This window comes from the organism of the source record quoted next, unplaced genomic scaffold (assembly GCF_019419815.1).
Source record: "Pyrus x bretschneideri cultivar Hongxiangsu unplaced genomic scaffold, Pyrus_bretschneideri_v1 Contig32, whole genome shotgun sequence".
Classification (NCBI taxonomy): domain Eukaryota; kingdom Viridiplantae; phylum Streptophyta; class Magnoliopsida; order Rosales; family Rosaceae; genus Pyrus; species Pyrus x bretschneideri.
In genome coordinates, this window is record NW_025999635.1 from 2,471,985 (window position 1) to 2,491,668 (window position 19,684).

General features: G+C 36.5%; 3 protein-coding genes and 1 long non-coding RNA gene across 4 annotated transcripts; all 4 read left to right on the forward strand.

The window, feature by feature from the left end:
- The first annotated feature begins 4,845 nt into the window (after positions 1 to 4,845).
- LOC103936185 (18.1 kDa class I heat shock protein-like) lies at positions 4,846 to 5,670 on the forward strand. The gene has a single exon (XM_009346029.3). The coding sequence runs from the start codon at positions 5,027 to 5,029 to the stop codon at positions 5,489 to 5,491; it is 465 nt and encodes a 154-aa protein (XP_009344304.2). The 5' UTR covers positions 4,846 to 5,026; the 3' UTR covers positions 5,492 to 5,670.
- Positions 5,671 to 7,527: 1,857 nt separating this feature from the next.
- Positions 7,528 to 12,124, forward strand: LOC125480114. The gene is made up of 2 exons (XR_007260514.1): positions 7,528 to 9,819; positions 10,001 to 12,124. It is a non-coding gene; the product is annotated as an uncharacterized LOC125480114 (long non-coding RNA).
- A 3,012-nt stretch (positions 12,125 to 15,136) lies between these two features.
- On the forward strand, positions 15,137 to 16,355 carry LOC125480122 (glutathione S-transferase U19-like). The gene is made up of 2 exons (XM_048590429.1): positions 15,137 to 15,400; positions 15,954 to 16,355. Exons 1-2 carry the CDS (start codon positions 15,137 to 15,139, stop codon positions 16,020 to 16,022), a joined length of 333 nt encoding a protein of 110 aa, XP_048446386.1. The 3' UTR covers positions 16,023 to 16,355.
- A 151-nt stretch (positions 16,356 to 16,506) lies between these two features.
- Positions 16,507 to 17,304, forward strand: LOC103936175 (18.1 kDa class I heat shock protein-like). The gene has a single exon (XM_009346021.2). It carries the CDS (start codon positions 16,659 to 16,661, stop codon positions 17,121 to 17,123), a length of 465 nt encoding a protein of 154 aa, XP_009344296.2. The 5' UTR covers positions 16,507 to 16,658; the 3' UTR covers positions 17,124 to 17,304.
- The last annotated feature ends 2,380 nt before the right edge of the window (positions 17,305 to 19,684 follow it).

Below are 19,684 nucleotides of genomic sequence, written 5' to 3' on the forward strand. Positions count from 1 at the left end.
GAAGTGTCTTTTAGAGAAGATCTATTTAATTTTTTTACTACGAATATGGAGATCTACTTAATTTTCTTACTACGAATAAGAGTCCTTGGGTGGTCGAAATTTTGGTTTGATTTGTGAACAAGGTTATAATTTCAAATTTTGAATTGGTGATTGTTTCCCTTGGTTTTTAGTTTTGAGTCTTCAATCAATTGATGTTTTTCTTGAACATGTGATTGATTCAATATTAAAGTTCTAATTTTTTTTTGTTCATGCGATTGGTTTAATTAATTTATTTTTAGATATATTTTAAGAAAAAATTAGTTGTCTGGTTAATAGGTTACGATGCATGTGTGGTCGGCCTTACCCTGTGGTTCTGAGTCTCTACTCTTTCATATGACCATTTGGAACATTCAGGGCCAAGGTATGATTCGATGTATACTTGTTCTTCACACGGGCATCCCTTTATTTCGAATAATGATCTTGTGCTTTCGCACACCATGCTAAACTTGTACTTTGGTGAAATTGGATTCTAGACCTTTCCTGCAAAGATGTTGCCGATTTGTGGACAATCCAACCACAGTCAAGACGATATAGATATTTTATGATTTTGTTTCTTGTATCGACAAGATAGTCGCATGTTTGCTTGTTATCTGCAAGAAACACTGCATTTGCCAAGCTCCTGTCGCAAATTATCAAACTGCGGGCTCATCGCCCGGGTTATCAAGCTTAAGGCTTGCGGCATACATGTGTAGTGTAGGATTAAAACTGTAATTATAATAGCTTGAAATTTTTTTATGGGAGACTTTAGATCTGGTCTTTAGCCACTAACATTCTTTAACTAAATGCATAATAGTATACAATTTTTGATTAAAATTCTTTGACTTTGTACACCTCATTATTACCATTAATATGTATTCTCATATGTTTGATATTAATTACTTAACATGTTATGGGATTTAAAATCCCATATTATATGGCATATAAATTAAAAACGATTACAATAAAAAAAAATACTCAAAAATTTTGATTAAATAAATAGATAAAAATAGGTAACAATTTACCTTTGAAATAATAAATGTCAAACGAAAGTCATTATGTTCAAAAAATTTGAATAAGGGTACACTTTATTATAAATATGTACACATTCTAACAAAAAAATAAATAGATTTTACATTTAAAAATGGGTACATTTTACATAAAAAAAAAATGGTACATTTTACATAATAAAATGGTACATATACAATAAAATAAAATAAAAAAAATTACATTTTACATATAACAAAGTGGTACATTTATAAAAAAGAATGGATACATTATAAATAAATTATGAGTATAAATAAAAATTTTAAAAAATATGGGCATAAAATGAAATTAATATATGGGTACAAATTAAAATTTAAAAAAAAGGTACAAATTAAAAAAGGGTTGCCAATTAAAAATGGTACAAACTAAAACTAGAAATATATGATACAAAGTTTAACCATAAATATAAATGCACCAAATGTAATGTTTTAACACTAATTGAATATATTTTAAAAATAAAATTTAATTATGTTGATATATAAATAATTTATAATTGAAATAATGATGTTCATTAAAAGTTAGGGACCTTGATAAAAAAAATTAAAAATAAATAAGATTTTAATCAATGCAATAGAAGAAAGAGGGATGAGAACCTAATTTTCTCTTTTTTTATATATAAGTCTAAGGCGTCTTTAAGATCTAGTGTAGATTTTACGAATTGTGAAATAAAGAAATTAGTGAGAAGGGAATTTGATTTTCTAATTTGAGAAATTGAAAAATAAAACACCGCACTTAAATACCCTTGTCGTTACACACAACTAGAGGAGAAGGTCGTAGCAGATTGTCATTTTTCTGCTTCACCAATCAGAGATTCATAGTAGAGGACTAACACTTGGCAGCATCAACAAATTTAAATTTTTCCGCATATGAAATCTAAAAGTTGGAGTTTTTGAACTTAATATAAGTTTATGTATATGTCTATAGTTGATTTTTCATGAAGACAAGCATCACAATTAATCACGATCACCTAGTTTAATTTTATATAATTCAACGAAAGCAAAGTTCTGTAAATTGGATTATTTATGCTTACTTCTCTTGCCACTCTTTTGCACACGTGTACTAAAGTAGTTTACAACCCAACAAAATCGAACTACACCCTTGCGTCGCTTTAATGAGGATAAGATGAAGCCTTTGAGTACTCCCATGATCATTCTAACTTTGGATGCAAACGAGATTAATTCCTCCTAAAGATGAGGATAAAGAGGTCTTGGAGCTTGAAGTTCTTTACCTAAGTGCAATCAACACTATATTTTACTTGGCTCGGTGCACTAGACCTGACATATCTTTTACTATGAATCTTTAAACAAGATACAACAATGAGCCTACTACACGTAGTGTGACATCCCACATCGCCCAGGGGAGTGATCCTTATATGTATATTCTCATCTCTACCTAGCACGAGGCCTTTTGGGAGCTCACTGGCTTCGGGTTCCGTAGGAACTCCGAAGTTAAGCGAGAAGGGGGCTAGAGCAATCCCATGATGGGTGACCCACTGGGAAGTTGCTCGTGAGTTCCCAAAAACAAAACCGTGAGGGAATGGTAAGCCCAAAGCGGACAATATCGTGCTACGGTGGTGGAGCGGGGCCGGGAAGTGATCTGCCCCGAGCGGGGATATGACACGTAGACACTGGAGATGCATTGAAAGCATCTTGCATTACCTTAAAGGAACAATGGATATGGACTTATTATTACACACCTTTGAGCGGATCCAACTCCCGATCCTCATAATGATGTTCTCTTTTTGGTTATGCTGACAATGGTTATTTATCTGATCCGCACAATGCACGTTCCTAATCATATTATGTCTTTACTGTTAGAGATATTACAATATTGTGGAGATCAATCAAATAGGGTTAAATTTGAGATTAAGTGGTTGGACACATGTTGACAAATAATCAAAGAGACACAAAGAAAACATCATATTGGGGACATCAAGTGGGCAAATGGGTATAGAAACCACGGGTTGGGGTGGGTATTCAAGGTTCGGGTTGGGTACGTGCCGGTTCCAATTTTTTTTCAAAAGAGAGACGGGGCGGGGCTTTGAAATTTTAGGGGCAAGCAAGGTCCAAATGTATAGAAAAACGGGGTCCCAAACCGACCCATTTGTAATTGCAATGGACGGAGAGATTGAAGAGTAAGCTACCATCCAATTTGAACCGTTAGTACCTAGGCCTCCTCCTCGAGCAGTCAAGCGTGACTCTGTCATAGACTCACAATGTCATTGGACTGTCCTCGAACTCGATTCTCTCTCAACATCAGTTATCTCTTCCAGCACCCCGACATTACCGCCTTAGTGAGTCTGTGCACTAGAGACCACCACGATGGGCCATGTCGGGGTGCTGGAAGAGATAACTGATATTAGAATATGTGTGGAAATTTGATTGAGAATGTTATCCCGATTCTAGAAACCTAGATCATTAAAACATTGAATGAGATTTTTTATTCCCTCTTTCTCTTAAAAATAAGAACAGATTCTTAGAGGGCCATCAAGTGCATTTTGATTGAATTTGTTTTCTTTAAGTATGTATGTTTCTATTGAAGATTAAAAAAGTATAAATGTCATCTCGAGCATATAGCTTTAATCAGTTTGACTTATTAACTAGAAATACAGAGTTTGACATTGATCAAGAATCTTAGAAAATGAAAGAAGGTCGAAGAACCAAGGAAAAAATCTCAGAAAACTCAGAGAAGAAAAAGACTTCACGACTCTTGTATTGTTATTAATTGAAGAGTTATTACAAGAGAATCCAATATAAAGGACTATCACTACTTTCTTAATGACTAAGCTACCCCTCAACATACCTCACTAAATCTTATCAAATCTTATCCAATTAACCAAATCTTACAACTATATCCAACTATCCTTACAACCAAATCCAATTGATTTGCTGACATAGCAAATATATGTAATATTGCCATGTGACCATACTCATCATGACTGAATTATGCAATTGCGGCCCTTGCCCAGTTGTCTTGCACTCTTGCTCAAAGTTCTTCAAGTAGATTCCTTTAAGTTCTGATTCTTCTCAATTCCTAAGTTTTGGTTTTTGTTTTGTGTTGCTTAGTTGTAATAGCTTATATTTTGTCTTGCTTTCTTATATATTTTGAGTTGCTTTCTTATATATTTTGATGTCATTGTAGATGTTAATGTGGATGTTATTTCGGTTTTAATGATTACGTTTTTTTTTTTTTTTTTTTGGATTTGGAATAGCTCCTATAATTTGTCTGTGCAAAAGCTTAAAGCAACTCTTGTAATTTTTGAAAACGTATGTGCTGCTACAGTGCAATTGTGCACTGTAGCGCAGTTTTGTAAAAATGTATTTTGAAAAACAAGAAAAATAGAGTTGGACTCGTGGATCTGTAACGAACAAGGTTAGGTTTGGTTCCAAAACTCAAAATCTCTCAACCTGACCCAGCCCATCCCATTACAATTTATAACGGGTAGGATCAGATTCCTCCAAATTTGAGCTCACCCGTGCCCACCCCTACATCAAACCCTCAGTCCTCTCTTACCTACTTGTAAAATTAGTTTCGCAACATAATTTAGTTTTTTTTCCCTTAAATATGTTTTTATTAAAAAAAAAAAAAATCTATATCCAATTTAAACAGATACATAATTTACATAATTTTATAAGTACCAATTTGAAAGAAAAAAAAAATAAACAAGGTTTGTAAGTGCCGACCATGTTTTGGGCCGAAAAGGAACTAACCCAAAAAAAGGCACTTTCGAGAAGTCGGTGGAAGCTGATGGAACTCTCTGTTTTTATTGCTTTATCCCTTCTGGATAGCTGCAGAACTTTCTGTAGTTCTCAGAGAAACCTTCTGTGTCATCCTATATATATACAACTTACTCTGCAACCCCACCCCATGAGATAGAATCATCCAAAGCAATCTAAACAAAAATCTGTCGGTCAAATCCTTTGAATTCACGCCCAGCAAAAACAAAACTCAAACCCACCATCTCATGGCTCTCAGTCTCTTTGGCGGACGACGAAGCAACGTCTTTGACCCCTTCTCTCTGGACACCTGGGACCCATTCGAGGGCTTCGGCGCTCTGGCCAACATCCCCTCCTCCGCCCGTGAAACCACCGCCATCGCCAACACCCGCATCGACTGGAAGGAGACCCCGGAGGCCCACATCTTCAAGGCGGACCTCCCGGGGATAAAAAAGGAGGAGGTGAAAGTGGAGGTGGAGGACGGGAGGGTCCTGCAGATCAGCGGCGAGAAGAGCCGGGAGCAGGAGGAGAAGAACGACAAGTGGCACAGGGTGGAGAGGAGCAGTGGCAAGTTTATGAGGAGGTTCAGGCTGCCGGAGAACGCAAAACTTGATCAGGTGAAGGCGGCGATGGAGAATGGGGTGCTGACTGTGACTGTGCCGAAAGAGGAGGAGAAGAGGCCTGAGGTCAAGGCCATTGACATCTCCGGCTAAACTAAATTCGCATAACCTCGATCGGCTACTTATGAGCTCTGTTTTGGTGTGTTGTTAGGTTCTGCTTGTGTGTATTTCCGAGTCTCTGTATGTGAGATGAGTGATATGGTGTATCAATTATTATGTATGGGTTCTTCTTCTAAATATTATGGTAAATCTTCATAAAAATTTACATTCTATTTCCAAGAAGTATCTCTGGGAAAAGGTCTATTTAATTTTTTTTCCACGAATATGGAGAAGATGTCCGTTCATGGGGCGATTCTTTTGCTCTTAAAGTCTAGAACTTTAACACTTGCGCATAGAATTGACAAAGATACTTTCGATCTTCACATGTGATACTGCTATTGGGAACCAGCTGCTGAGCTCGTGTGTCCTACGAAGATTGCAGAGGAGTATCAGGCAAAGAAAGTTAGAGATGCCGTTTTTGGTTTATTTTCAAGGTTATATTTTCAACCGTTTTTGGTTTAACTCGTGAACAAGGTTATATTTTCAAATTTTAAACTGGTGATTGTTTCTTTTGGTTTTTAGTTTGGACTAGCAAGTATGTCCGCATGTTGTTGTGGGTTTTAAAGCAATATAAAACATGTAAAATAATTATATATACACACACGCAAAGAGGAACAAAATAGGTGTCCATGGATGGGGTACTATTTAGTATTTACATGGATGTGAAAATTCATTTTCAACCTTATTTACAAAGAGGACCAGAATAGTCCAAGGGTGAAGTAATACTTACATAGATGAGATGGGTTTTTACGTTCTGCATTTCTATGTAAGTTTTCTTTGGTCTGTTACGTTATAGATTGGGAAAATGGAAGTTGTTAATGTAAATAAATGAGAGTTTTAGCGTAAATGAGTCTTAGTGCAAATGAGAGGACAAAATATAGGTGTGGTTTGAACTACAGATAAAAACAATGAAAATAATGCCTAGTTTGATGCTGAAATAATTCTGAAAAAAGTTGTTATAAAAAAAGTTAGGAACTGTTTTTGTGTTTGGTAAACATTTAGTTTCAGCTTTTTTTCATAGTTTTGGGTGAAAAAAAGCTAAAAACAAGAAGCTGCAAAATCCAGCTTTAAAAAATTTGCTTTTTTCACATCTGTTTTACATAAAAGTTTACCAAATATTATAATACTGTTTTTTTTTTTTTTTAAAAAAGCATTTTTACAAAAAAGTTTACTAAACACTTTGTTGCTTTATTTCACAACTGCTTATTTTCAAAGCACAGCAGAAACAGTTTTTTTTTCAAAGCACAACAATACCAAACTAGCCCTTGAAGAGTTTTGCCTTATTTAAGAAAAAAGGTTCTAAGCTTCAAATCCTATATGAACCAAGTTTCTGAAACCATTCATGTTCAAACCAATCAATTCAATCATGCTCAAACCAATTATGTGTAATTCGTAAGGAAAAGCTATAAATTATATTTGGCATCTATAAATCAGTTCTAATTATACAGGTTAGAGTTTCTATGTGAGTTAGAAATATCCATTTGGTCTTTTCTTAGAGAAAATGCCCCCAATTCCTCACTCTTACACCTTAAATCTTATGTTTGTACCCCTAAATTGTACATGACAAAAAAAAAGGTCAAACCTACGTACAAAAAATGCTATAAACTCAACAGTTGATATTTCTTTCTTCACACTATTTATCACGACAAAGTTATGAAACTTGAACAAAGGAATAGTATATGATGTGAAAAGGCTGCAAAACTTGTAATAGTAGAAAAATTAACTTGTTTCATCGACTAAAGGATTTACTACTTAAACATAGTTTGTTGTAACAGGCACATGTACAAACTCTAAAGAAAATTCCAAGTAAAAACCTAAAAAAATTTGTACAATCCAGCGCAAGCAATGAAGAAAGTTAATAATGTAGGACATAAGTATATGAAAAAAAGAATTAGGAAAGATTTTTAATTTTGGTGCTTTGGTGGAAGAAAAAGGAAAAAGATTCGAGGAGACGTCTGATGTTTGTAAACATATTGGGGAAAATAAACAAACACAAACAAAGAAATACACATACGGATCGGAGTTGTACATTAGCCACATCAGTTCACACGGATGTACCCAGTTAGTTTGTTCAATTTATCTTTGCTTTAATAAAGTCTCTAAAAGTACGTTTAAGGATTGTAGTTCATGCTTTATGTCATAAGAGAAAGAGAGAGAGAGAAAGAGAGAGAACTCCTTCAATTTGTTGGCAAGCTTGAAAGGCTAAATTGCTGGAGTCCTTCCCATCTTCAGGACCTTGTTTTGCATCTAAAAATCCTCCTTTGGCCCCTCTTTATTGCCTTTATGTACATTTTCTTTTTACAGACACACACACACACATATATATATAACTGAGATGCAAATCGGAAGCAATGTGGATCCTAAAAAATTGGAATATACAAACAGAAAAATCCAAACGCAAGAAACCAAGGAAATGCGAAAAGGAGGATGGTCAGTATATGTGTTTAGTAACTAAGCTATATTAGAAGCGATGAAAAAAAAAAAACTATGACATGAGGTATCATAAATTAAAATTATCAACAATCTCCTCGAATAATATGTATCTAATAGCTTTAGAATACCTATTCCCATTACGAAACGTAGAGAAACTACAACCATAACAAATACATTTAAAAACGCAAATATGCAGCAAATCCCTAACACCATTGCAAGCAATTAAGAAAAAAGTGCCTCTTAAATGAACCACCAAATTCAAATTAACAGTTCTCTCCATAAAAGAAAAAATACATGATTTGGTTCAAAACAGTTCAAATTCCACAACCCGGAGCAATGGGACGTAATGTGATGGCTGCATCCAAACGAAGAGCTTCAATCAATTCTAGTCAACGAAATATCAATAATTTATCAAAAAATTATTCAAATAATGAACACCAGGGGACTGAGGAAAGTTAAAATCTGAGACAAAAAAAAAAATTTGAAATTTTAGAGAGATATTTTTATTGGATTCAGATTCGAAACGCGGTATGGTAGCATAGAGGGTTTAACTAATCTTACTCGGGGGATGGAATAGAAAGTGCTGAGAGTGGTTTGAAGCCAGCGCAAGAAAAATGGAAACAAACTTCCTGCAGTTCAGAAAACCCAGATGAAAAACGGAAAACAGTTTTTGATGATCGTACCTGGTCTGAGAGAGGAGTAGTGCTGGCAGAGATCTCTGGTGAAAAAACTAAAGATGGACCAAACCATTGAACAAAGATAACCCAGATTTTTAAAATTCAAATCACAAAAATTTGAACAAAGAAAAGAGAACCCACAACCAAACCCGAAACAAATATGTCGGAGAAGCATTCATGCAAACGAAATCCGACCGCGCATTGAAAAAAAAAAAGATGAGAGAGAGACAGAGACAGAGACGAACCTACTTGATATGATCTGTAATTAGTGATTAGCTTAATCACTATTAAGGGTTTAATTCTTGAGATTATTAGGCTTATTCCTGATATTTAGTGAAGTCGGTTAGAAATGCCACTTGGCAGTAAAGGTGTAAAGTCTATAAAATGAACTGTGCTCCCTCAATTGTGGCAGATCAGAATTTACACACAAGAAATATAAACAAAAACAATTCAAGAGCTCCGCTTTCTCTCTCTCTTCCTTCCCTCTCCTTCTCTATCCTCTGTGTTACTTGCAGGTTGATTGAGGGAATTGAGAATTGGATCTTATCAATGTTATCATCTTTCTTGACTCCTGGTTTCCCTCCTGTGCACGCCCACCCAATCCGTCTTTCTGTCATGGATGCTGTGGGCAAAGCTTCGATTCGCGAAGCCGTGGATGCTGTATTCGTACCCTTCCTTGCGAAGGTCTGCTGTGAATTGGCTCTCAATGCTGCGAGAGACTCCACTCCAACCCCTATGTCCGCTATCAGCGACGGGGGAGAATCAAATCCAGCCCCAATGTTTTCCGAACACAGAGAATCGCATGATCTCGGTCATCCCAGCCTTCAAGGAGGTGGCAAACAACCGAGAATTCCATCGCCAATCACAGTCCATTCCGTTCCGCCTTTGTTTTCTTCATCACCATTGTTGTGAGCAATCACAACTCCGTCTGTCAAGCCACAATCGAACTCGAACGCTTCACTAGCAACCCACACCAATAATAGAAAACCATTTTTGAGCAACCAGGAAGCTCCAACAAGTGTGCAAGGTCTGGGTTTTACTCTCAGTAATGAAGGAGCCAAAGCATCAAGCCCCCTTCAATGGTTACGACATGACGCCAATGATACCATCAACATTAAGGGCTATGGATACCACTGAAGCATCAAATTACAGATTATTCGCCTCTGCAAGCAGCCGTCAACGAATACAAACACCACCAAACGTAGACATGAGGTATTGAGATCTTTGATTTTCAATTTTAAAAATTGAAAGGCCATGTGACATTGGCTTTTCAATAGTTTCCTTGTGTGTTATACTAATGGAAAGGTGGTCATGAATGATGCTTATTTGAATGAGATAAATGGTTGGGTCGACATGTATAAGGTTGGTAGGTTTGTGATGGTTTTGAATGCAGAGAAAGTGTTTGATGAAATAGCTAAGAGACAAAGCGAGGACGCTGCGGGAATCCTTTTCGATCGAATGACCCCTCTTTTTCATAACATGGTTGTATGCTCTCAATTCTGCATAACTATAGGTGAATTCTGGAATGGATGGGATCCGGGAGGGGAATTAGTTAAAATTCTAGGGGTGATGCTCTATTCCAAGCACCACGAGAACCATGGTGACAAGTACCGTTAATTTTTTATCCCACAGCTACACTTCATTAATCGTCCAATGCATTTTACTTGTTTACTACAAGTGATGCAATATGAGGAAGCTACTACTACATGTGAAAGTGTTTTTAATATTTCCGGGTGATCGGAGCTCCTTTATTGATGTCGGCAATGCGGGGAAACTCGATACGGTGCTTAATGTGGTAGATTCAATGTCGGATGATGATGGGGTTGAATTCTTTAACAATCCAAATAAGAAGAGTATGTTGTTTCTAAAGTTAACTGGTGAGTCTTCTGATGTTTTCAAATCAACATATCGTGAAGTTGCTGAGAAATATAAGAAAGAAGGGATATGTGCTCCTTATTTCGTGGGGTTTCAAATGACTCGCTTTTTCAGTTGGTCTCCGAGATGAAAGCTATAGGAATTACTTCTTTTGCAAAAGCACCAATGGAATTTCTTAGTCCTGTTGAACTTCAACTAAAAATGGTGTGTATTCTTTTTTATTCATAGGCTGCACTTTTTATGACGAATTAGGCTATCCATGATAGGATAAAAGGCATAATCATCTCCATGAATGCACAGATCCCTTACTTCAAGAAAATCTTTTCCATGATTGCCAACCATCTAACAAGTATTCTGAATTTAAAGATTGAGGTCAATCTCCCTTTGAAGAAGGATGGAACGACAATTGCTTCAATCTTATTTCTATTAATTCATGGAATGCTTTTCAAGGAGTTGTTATGGTTGGCAGAGATGAAACAATATTGTGATGATGCCACTTTGTCTAATGCCTCGCCATAATCCGAAGAAGTCACTGATTGCACGTACCCTTTATTTCTTGGAAGTCACTTCTCGAGTTGCCAACAATCACAACAATTCAGGAAAACATTGTGATGGCAAAGACTCTGCTGTGTGGTTCCACTCTAATACTATATATACAATGGACATTTCCCGTTTATTTGAGAATGCGGGCTTATTTGAGCCACATATTCATCAGCATGGTGCTGCTGCTAGTGCCATAGAGAGGAAATCATTAGTAAATCAGCAGCAAAACAAGAGGGTGAATTACACAAAGCAAACAAGGGGTCACTTTGTTGTGAAGTTCTCTGCAAAAGAAATTGCTACAGCTATTAAGTTCCCTGATGCCATGGAAATTGCTGATACTATTGACAAGGTTGAACCTGATGGTATAATGTCTATTGAGTCATCCTCCTTATGGGATAAAGGAAAAGCAATGGTGGATGGTATTGTGATAGCTAAGAGACTCAACAACTTTCCTCATTGCTGTTGTTACTAGGGGTTAAGGAGATTGAGCTTGGAAGGTCCAGAATTGATTATAAGGGATAATCTGCATACATCACATGACAGAGAGAAATTCTTTCCAGCTGAGACATTAAGGCTTCTTGGGGAGTCATCTCCAAAGCTTGTTCTCTTTTTTTTCAGCATCTGGGATGGGTTGCAGATATCAACCAGGGTTTTTGCAGTCCAAGTTTTGGTGCAGTGCCTTGGTCAGACAACAGAAGCAGGGAGGCTTATGATGAATTCATTGCGAAAAAGTTTTGGCGTGTGATTGATCACATTAAAATTTTATGTGGTTTTTCTTACATCGTTGATGTTCCAACAACGATTTATGAAGACAACGATGCATGTATCGATCAATTAAAGAAATGATCCACCAAAGGCGACATTACAAAGTATACCATCACAAAGTTTTTCTTCACTCATCGGCAACAAGAGCATTAGGAGATCAAAGTTTAGCAAATCTGATCCTAAGACAATTATGTTGATCTCTTCATGAAGTCAATACAAAATCTACTTTTCAAAAGCTTGTTCATGAAATTAGACTACATAAACTTTTAAATTTATGTCACTGATAGTTCTCTTGGGGAGTTTTATCGAACTCAGGAGAGTGTCTTATAGTATACTTACACGATCTTAACATATTTTTTTTCTTATGATCAAGAGTAGTTTTCCAACTGAATTTTTGCTAACCTAACAAAATTTTTTGATAAAGTACCTACTCTTGACTGGTCATGCGCTTGTGTGTTTTAATAATCATTTTGAATATGTGAAATATCGATATCATATATTAACTCAATTTTTCTCTGTAAGTCTACTGGTTATCAAAGCAAGGTTTTTACCAATAGCTGACAACAACAATCGCATCACCTAACCACGAAGAATTGATGCAGCTACTTCTTAAGTTGTACATACTTAAGTAGGAGTGTAGTGAATAGAATCATTAATTAGAAATGTGATTGCGTAAAGTTAAAGTAGAATTCCACAAGGATTTGGGGATCAAATAATTATAGGCTTTGTATTACTTATAAAGCAAGAAAACCCATCATAATTAGTATTAAAAAGTCACATGCTAGGGGTGAACACGCCGTTCTTATACACATGAGCCCTTCTCTTCTGCCGTCTCCTTCCTCTCTCATGGTCACAGGTCTGTTGTCCCTAATTGTGGTGTCTCCTCTCTAATTTCTCAACACGTGTACCACCCATTTCACCCAACCTTCACCTCATTAATTTTTTAATAAAACTAAAAAACTAAAACCCAAAAACAAAGAAACTAGCAGCCACTGTGTCCCCACCCACCCCGATCCACCCAATCCCGTGCGCCAGCAACCTAAGCATTCACCCATACCAACATCCCCATGCACTAGTAGCTACCCTTACTTGTACTTGCCATCACCAAAATTCCTTTCCATCTGGGGCCGGATTTATTAAGGGACCTAGGTGGTTTTAGGACCACCCGGATGCTCGGATAATTGGCTATGAGAACTTCTGAGGACTACCCGAGTCTGGGCAATGAAGGGAAAGAGCAGCAGCTGCATAATGTTCTTGCTTTTTGCAAGCTAGATAGATAGAATAAGAAGAAGACCAATTCTTTTTAAAACGGTATCCTAGGTCACGTGCTACTAAGTCACATTAATCATTTAAGTAAAAAGTAATGCTAAGGAGACTAAATTTGCAAAAAAAATTTACAAACTAAATGACGTGTCACCAATAAGAAACGAGCACATTTATCAACACCTAAGTAATAATCAAATCATTAACTTTCATGTCATTTAGTTTATAAATTTTGTCTAAAAATTTAGTTTTCTTAGCATTACTCTTAAATAAAACGGTGAGCATCGATGTGGTGTTTGAAAACTCATTCTAGGTCACATGGGAAGCTGAGAGCCTCACCATTTTTTTACTAAAAAATAAAAAAAGTCTTCAACTTTCAAAGAAGGTCCACCCCATGCCAATTAGTTCCCTAACCCCTGAATTTAGATCCCATCCAGATCCAAATTGTGGAGATTCTAGGGATTCGCACATCTTAACCATTCATCGTACATTGTGCAGTCAGAAATAATTTGACTTTTTTATTTAAAATTAAACACAAATAGTACCTAACGAAAACTGGCCGCATGATGTACGATGAACAACTACGATGTAGGGATCCCTATGATCCCCACAAAGTGGATCCAAAGAGGATCCTCTTCCCTAATCCCCAATTCCTACCCTGCTCAACTGAAGGCCACCATCATCAGTACAGAACCAATCTCTTATCCAATCTTCACACACCTATTGACACTTCAAGATCAACTTGGTATTTATATTCATTCGATGTGTTGAAGAAATGACTTTTCTCAATTGTAAGGGATTAGTAATCTTGCTAAAAAATGATGAAAAAAAGGTTACATGAATTGTTGTTTGTCCAAAAATTATGAACAAAAAGTTGTAGTTTATTTATATTCATTCCACAATTCCTACCCCGCTCAACTGAAGGCCACCATCATCAGCATAAAACCAATCTCTTATCTAGTCTTCACACACCTATCGATACTTCGAGATCAACTTGGTATTTATATTCATTCTATGCATTGAAGAAATGACTTTTCTCAATTGTAAGGGATTAGTAATCTTGCTAAAATATGATGAAAAAGGGTTACATGAATTATTATTTGTACAAAAATTATGAATAAAAATTTGTAGTTTATCGTTTAATGTTTCAATTTTATTTTCATCTAATTTTTTGGAGCTTTTTGTGAAACTTTATAGGCCTAAGCATGGTCCATCACCAATATTACCGATATGGTCCCAACTTAACCACCTATGGCTAGGTGTTGGGTTTTATTCCAAAAGGATTGGTAATATTTAGGGGTGAAAACTCTTATATATTAATAGTGTTGCAGTTCTATTAGATTAGGAATTTGATTGTGTAAATCCTAACATATATAGAATATCCTTATGTGATTCTACCATATCTCTTAGACTAGATATTATCTTATTAGAGTTGTAATCCTATTGGGGTTAGGAATTTACCTTCATTACTACTATAAATAAAGGCACTATGGGGTGATATAACACACACCTCTCAATTACACATCTCTATCTTCTCTCTCTATGTGCCACACCCCTTCTCTCTTTGGCCTTCATAATTGTTCAGTAAATTATGCCTACAATACGTTATCACCACACTCTTAACGCTGCCCTAAAGAGAGTTTATTCTTCATTCAGGGGAGTATTACGTTTTAATCATTCTTTAATTTATTATTTTAATGAATTGACCTACATGCTATTGATTCCATTTAATTTTTTATTTATTGAACGTGATACAATGCATTGGAGATGCAATTCCGGCTTTTCGAGAAGGATGCTCTACAAATTTAAATGTTTTTGTTGTTTTATGCCAATCAGGTACGCTTACAATAAAGGAAGATATTTGAAACGACCATTAAGCATGAAAACATTCTCCATGATGCATGAACCCCCTACAATTATATTTACGTTCCGATATATATATTGTATATGTTTCATATATTTGTCAATATATATATATATATATATATATACACGTTTCATGCATTATGCAATTTTTGCTATGTGAAATTTGTGAGTCAAAGAATCGAAATAAATTAGAGGCAAGGGTTTTTCAAACCCTTCAATGGCGGATGAGATGGTGTTGTTGGATTTCTGGCCAAGCCCATTTGGGATGAGGCTAAGGATTGCTCTGGCTGAGAAAGGCATCGACTATGAGTACAAAGATGAGGACTTGTGGAGCAAGAGCCCACTGTTGCTGCAGATGAACCCGGTTCACAAGAAGATCCCGGTTCTCACTCACAATGGAAAATCGGTCTATGAGTCCCTCATTGCGCTTCAGTACACTGATGAGGTTTGGAATGATAAGGCTCCACTCTTGCTTTCTGACTCTTAAGCCATCTCCAACGGAAGGGTTTAGAGGGCCAGAGGGCCAAAAAGTAGCTCAAAAATCGTCTCCAATCGAGGGTCAGGGCAAAGGGCTTGTGGGCCCACTGTACAAAAAAGGCCCAAATGGCCAATTGGCTGGCCCAAAGTAGCTAGCCTCGAGTCGGACCACAAGCTTATGTCATATTTGATTTTTTTTTTTTTTTTTTTTTACAATTTTTTTTTTACAAAATTTAAATTTTTTTTTTTTCCTTAACTTCCTAAGTCATTAAACAACATTAAATAACATTAAGTTACATTAAACAACATAAAAAAAATTTAACAACATGAAACTTAAACAACATTTTTAAAAACATTTAACAACGTGAAAATGATTAGCAATCCATAACATAAAATTATTGAGGTAATTTAATTTAAGTAACCATAGTAGTTCAATTAAAATAATAAATTATGTTTGGCCCTATGGCCATGGTCCAACACTGTTCATTAAAATATTAATTTCTTGGAGGGCCAAAGGGCAAAAACGAGCCCTTTGGCCAGCCTTCGATTGGAGATGGCCGTACCTCATAGCCCAGGCCAGGTTCTGGGCTGACTTTGTCAACAAGAAGGTGATTTTTACTCATTAATTTACTTATTTGTTGTTGCTGTTGTTTTTTTTTTTTTTTCAACAAAAAATGTTATCTACCCTAAAAAGAAGAAGGTAGGCTTAGCCTCACAATGAGCTAGTAATAATTTAGTTCAAATTCGTCTTTGACAAGAATCGAACCTAAGACCTCTCCTTTACAAGTGAAGAGGAATACCACCAGACTGTAGTACTAAGTGGCAGTTTTACAACATAATTAAGTTTAATATTTTTTTTTCCTTAAATATGCTCTTTTTTAAAAAAAAAAAAAAAAAAATCTATGTTCAATTTATCATCATGCTTAATTTTATAAGAAAGGAAAAAAAAATTAAAAAAAAAGGGGCTCATAAGTACCAACTATGTTTTGGGCCGAAAAGGAACTAACCCAAAAAAAGGGCACTTTCAAGAAGTTGGTGGAAGCTGATGGAACTATCTGTTTTTATTGTTTTTGTCCCTTCTGGATAGCTGCAGAACTTTCTGTAGTTCTCAGAGAAACCTTCTGTGCCATCCTGTATATATATACAGCTCACTCTACAACCCACCTCATCAGAGAGAATCATCCAAAGCAATCTAAGCAAAAATCTCTCGCAAATCCTTCGAATTCACGCCCAGCAAAAACCCAACTCAAACCCACCATCTAATGGCTCTCAGTCTCTTTGGCGGACGACGAAGCAACGTCTTCGACCCCTTCTCTCTGGACATCTGGGACCCATTCGAGGGCTTTGGCGCTCTGGCCAACATCCCCTCCTCCGCCCGTGAAACCACCGCCATCGCCAACACCCGCATCGATTGGAAGGAGACCCCGGAGGCCCACATCTTCAAGGCGGACCTCCCGGGGATAAAAAAGGAGGAGGTGAAAGTGGAGGTGGAGGACGGGAGGATCCTGCAGATCCGCGGCGAGAGGAGCCGAGAGCAGGAGGAGAAGAACGACAAGTGGCACAGGGTGGAGAGGAGCAGTGGCAAGTTTATGAGGAGGTTCAGGCTGCCGGAGAACGCGAAACTTGATCAGGTGAAGGCGGCGATGGAGAATGGGGTGCTGACTGTGACTGTGCCGAAAGAGGAGGAGAAGAAGCCTGTGGTCAAGCCCATTGACATCTCCGGCTAAACTAAATTCGCATAACCTCGATCGGTTACTTTTGAGCTCTGTTTTGGTGTGTTGTTAAGTTCTGCTTGTGTGTATTTCCGAGTTTCTCTGTATGTGAGATGAGTGATATGGTGTGTCAATTGTCATGTATGGGTTCTTGTTCTGAGTATTATAATAAATCTTCATAAAAGTTTACATTTTATTTCCAGTGAGTGTCTCTGGGAGAAGGTCTATTTAATTTTTTTTTCCACGAATACGAAGAAGATGACCGTTCATGGCGTGATTCTCTTGCTCTTAAAAGTCTAGAACTTTAACACTTGCGCATAGAATTGACAAATATACTTTCGATCTTCACATCTGCTACTGCTATTGGGAACCAGCTGCTGAGCTCGTGTGTCCTACGAAGATTGCAGAGGAGTATCAGGCAAAGAAGAAGGTTAGAGATGCAAATTTTGCATGGGAGAAGTAATGCTCAAGTTGACAGTCCAGCAAAGGCGACATTGAAGACATCTTGTTTGCTTACTCCAAGAGACTCTGGCGAATGCTCGAAGTTGCTTAATTGGGACGGCCCTATAGTGGTCGAAATTCCTACCTGCTGTTTTTTGTTTATTTTCAAGGTTATAATTTCAACTGTTTGTTTTAACTTGTGAACAAGGTTATATTTTCAAATTTTATACTGGTGATTGTTTCTTTTGGTTTTTAGTTTGGATATCACAAGTGTTGTACCGTTTTAATATAAAACAAAGCTTTTGAGTACTTCCATGGTCATCTTAACCTTGGATGCAAAACGAGATTGATTTCATCCTAAGCGAGATCAATTACTCAAGTGAAATCAACCGTTGTATTTTACTTGTACATTAGAGCTGGCATATCTTTTGTTGTGAATTTTAGCAAGGTACTACAATGCGCATACACATAAACACCAGACATGTGTCCAAGTCATCCTGCAATTACCTTAAAGGTACAGTGAAATGATGGATGAACCCTAAATTCTAAACCTTAAACCCTAGGTAAAAGTAATTGATGACAAAAATACCGAGGAATAAAATTTGACTTCCTTCAGCTTTTGACCTTTCCTAGGTGTATATCCATAAAGCAGCTTTTTCAACTTTGTATCAGTCGTAGAATGAAAAGAGGAGTAATGCTTCCTAGCATGGGACATAGAATAAGACCATTTAGATCAGAATAGCATTCATAAAAATGTTCTAACATAAAGTTAAATCGAACATTGAAGAGATTAGTTGGTAGTTGCTGGAACAGGTTCAAACAAGACTGCAATCAATTAAAAAAAAAAAAAAATGAATGGAGCTGAACCCTCCTCTGACTCAAGCCAACCCCAGGTCGGGACGAGACTTTCTTTGAGCTACCAATTAGTGAAATTCCATCTCTTTCTTACACAACTAAAAAATGGACAACAACTCTTAAGTGAAAAGCCTTCTAAGTTATGCTGACAATGGTTATGTAAACCATACAAGGCACGTTTCTAAAACAGACGGTTTATGTCTTTATCATTAGAGATATTGCAATATTGTGCATATCAACCAAACAGGACTTAGTTGCTACGTCTTTAAATCACACTAAGATTTTAGCTTGTGCGAAGTATCACATGAATGATTTTGGCTGAGGTGTGTGATTAATCACATTAAAACTTTATGTGGTTTTTCTTACAACGTTGATGTTCCAACAATGATTTATGAAGACAACGATGCATGTATCGACCAATTAAAGAAATGATCCACCAAAGGCGACATTACAAAGTATACTGTCACGAAGTTTTTCTTCACTCATCGGCAACAAAAGCATTAGGAGACCAAAGTTTAGCAAATCCGATCCTAAGACAATTATGTTGATCTCTTCATGAAGTCAATACGAAATCTACTTTTCAAAAGCTTGTTCATGAAACTATACTACATACACTTTTAAATTTATGTCACCGATAGTTCTCTTGGGGAGTTTTATCGAACTCAGGAGAGTGTCTTATGGTATACTTAAATGATCTTAACATACTTTTTTCTTATGATTAAGAGTAGTTTTCCAACTGAGTTTTTGCTAACCTGACAAAATTTTTTGATAAGGTACCTACTCTTGACTGGTCGTACGCTTCAGGAGCACCCAGATGCTCGGATAATTGGCTATGAGAACTTCCGAGGACCACCCAAGTCTGGGTAGTGAAGTGAAAGAGCAGCAACTACATAATGTTCTGGCTTTTTGCAAACCATATGGGTAGAAGAAGAAGACCAATTCTTTTTTAAACAGTATCCTAGGTCACGTGCTACTAAGTCACATTAATCATTTAAGTAAAGAGTAATGCTAGGAAGGCTAAATTTGCAAAAAAAATTTACAAACTAAATGATGTGTCACTAATAGGAAATGAGCACATTTATCAACACTTAAGTAATAATCCAATCATTAACTTTCATGTCATTTAGTTTATAAATTTTGTCTAAAAATTTAGTTTTCCTAGCATTGCTCTTAAATAAAAAGGTGAGCATCGATGTGGTGTTTGAAAACTCATTCTAGGTCACGTGGGAGGCTGAAAGCCTCACCATTTTTAATAAAAAATAAAAAAAAAAGAGTTTTGA

Coding starts and splice junctions, on each gene's coding strand:
- LOC103936185 (XM_009346029.3), top strand. CDS start 5,027: ATGGCTCTCAGTCTCTTTGGCGGACGACGAAGCAACGTCTTTGACCCC.
- LOC125480122 (XM_048590429.1), top strand. CDS start 15,137: ATGGCGGATGAGATGGTGTTGTTGGATTTCTGGCCAAGCCCATTTGGG. Junction 15,401..15,953: donor CTCCACTCTTGCTTTCTGAC/TCTTAAGCCATC, acceptor GATTGGAGATGG/CCGTACCTCATAGCCCAGGC.
- LOC103936175 (XM_009346021.2), top strand. CDS start 16,659: ATGGCTCTCAGTCTCTTTGGCGGACGACGAAGCAACGTCTTCGACCCC.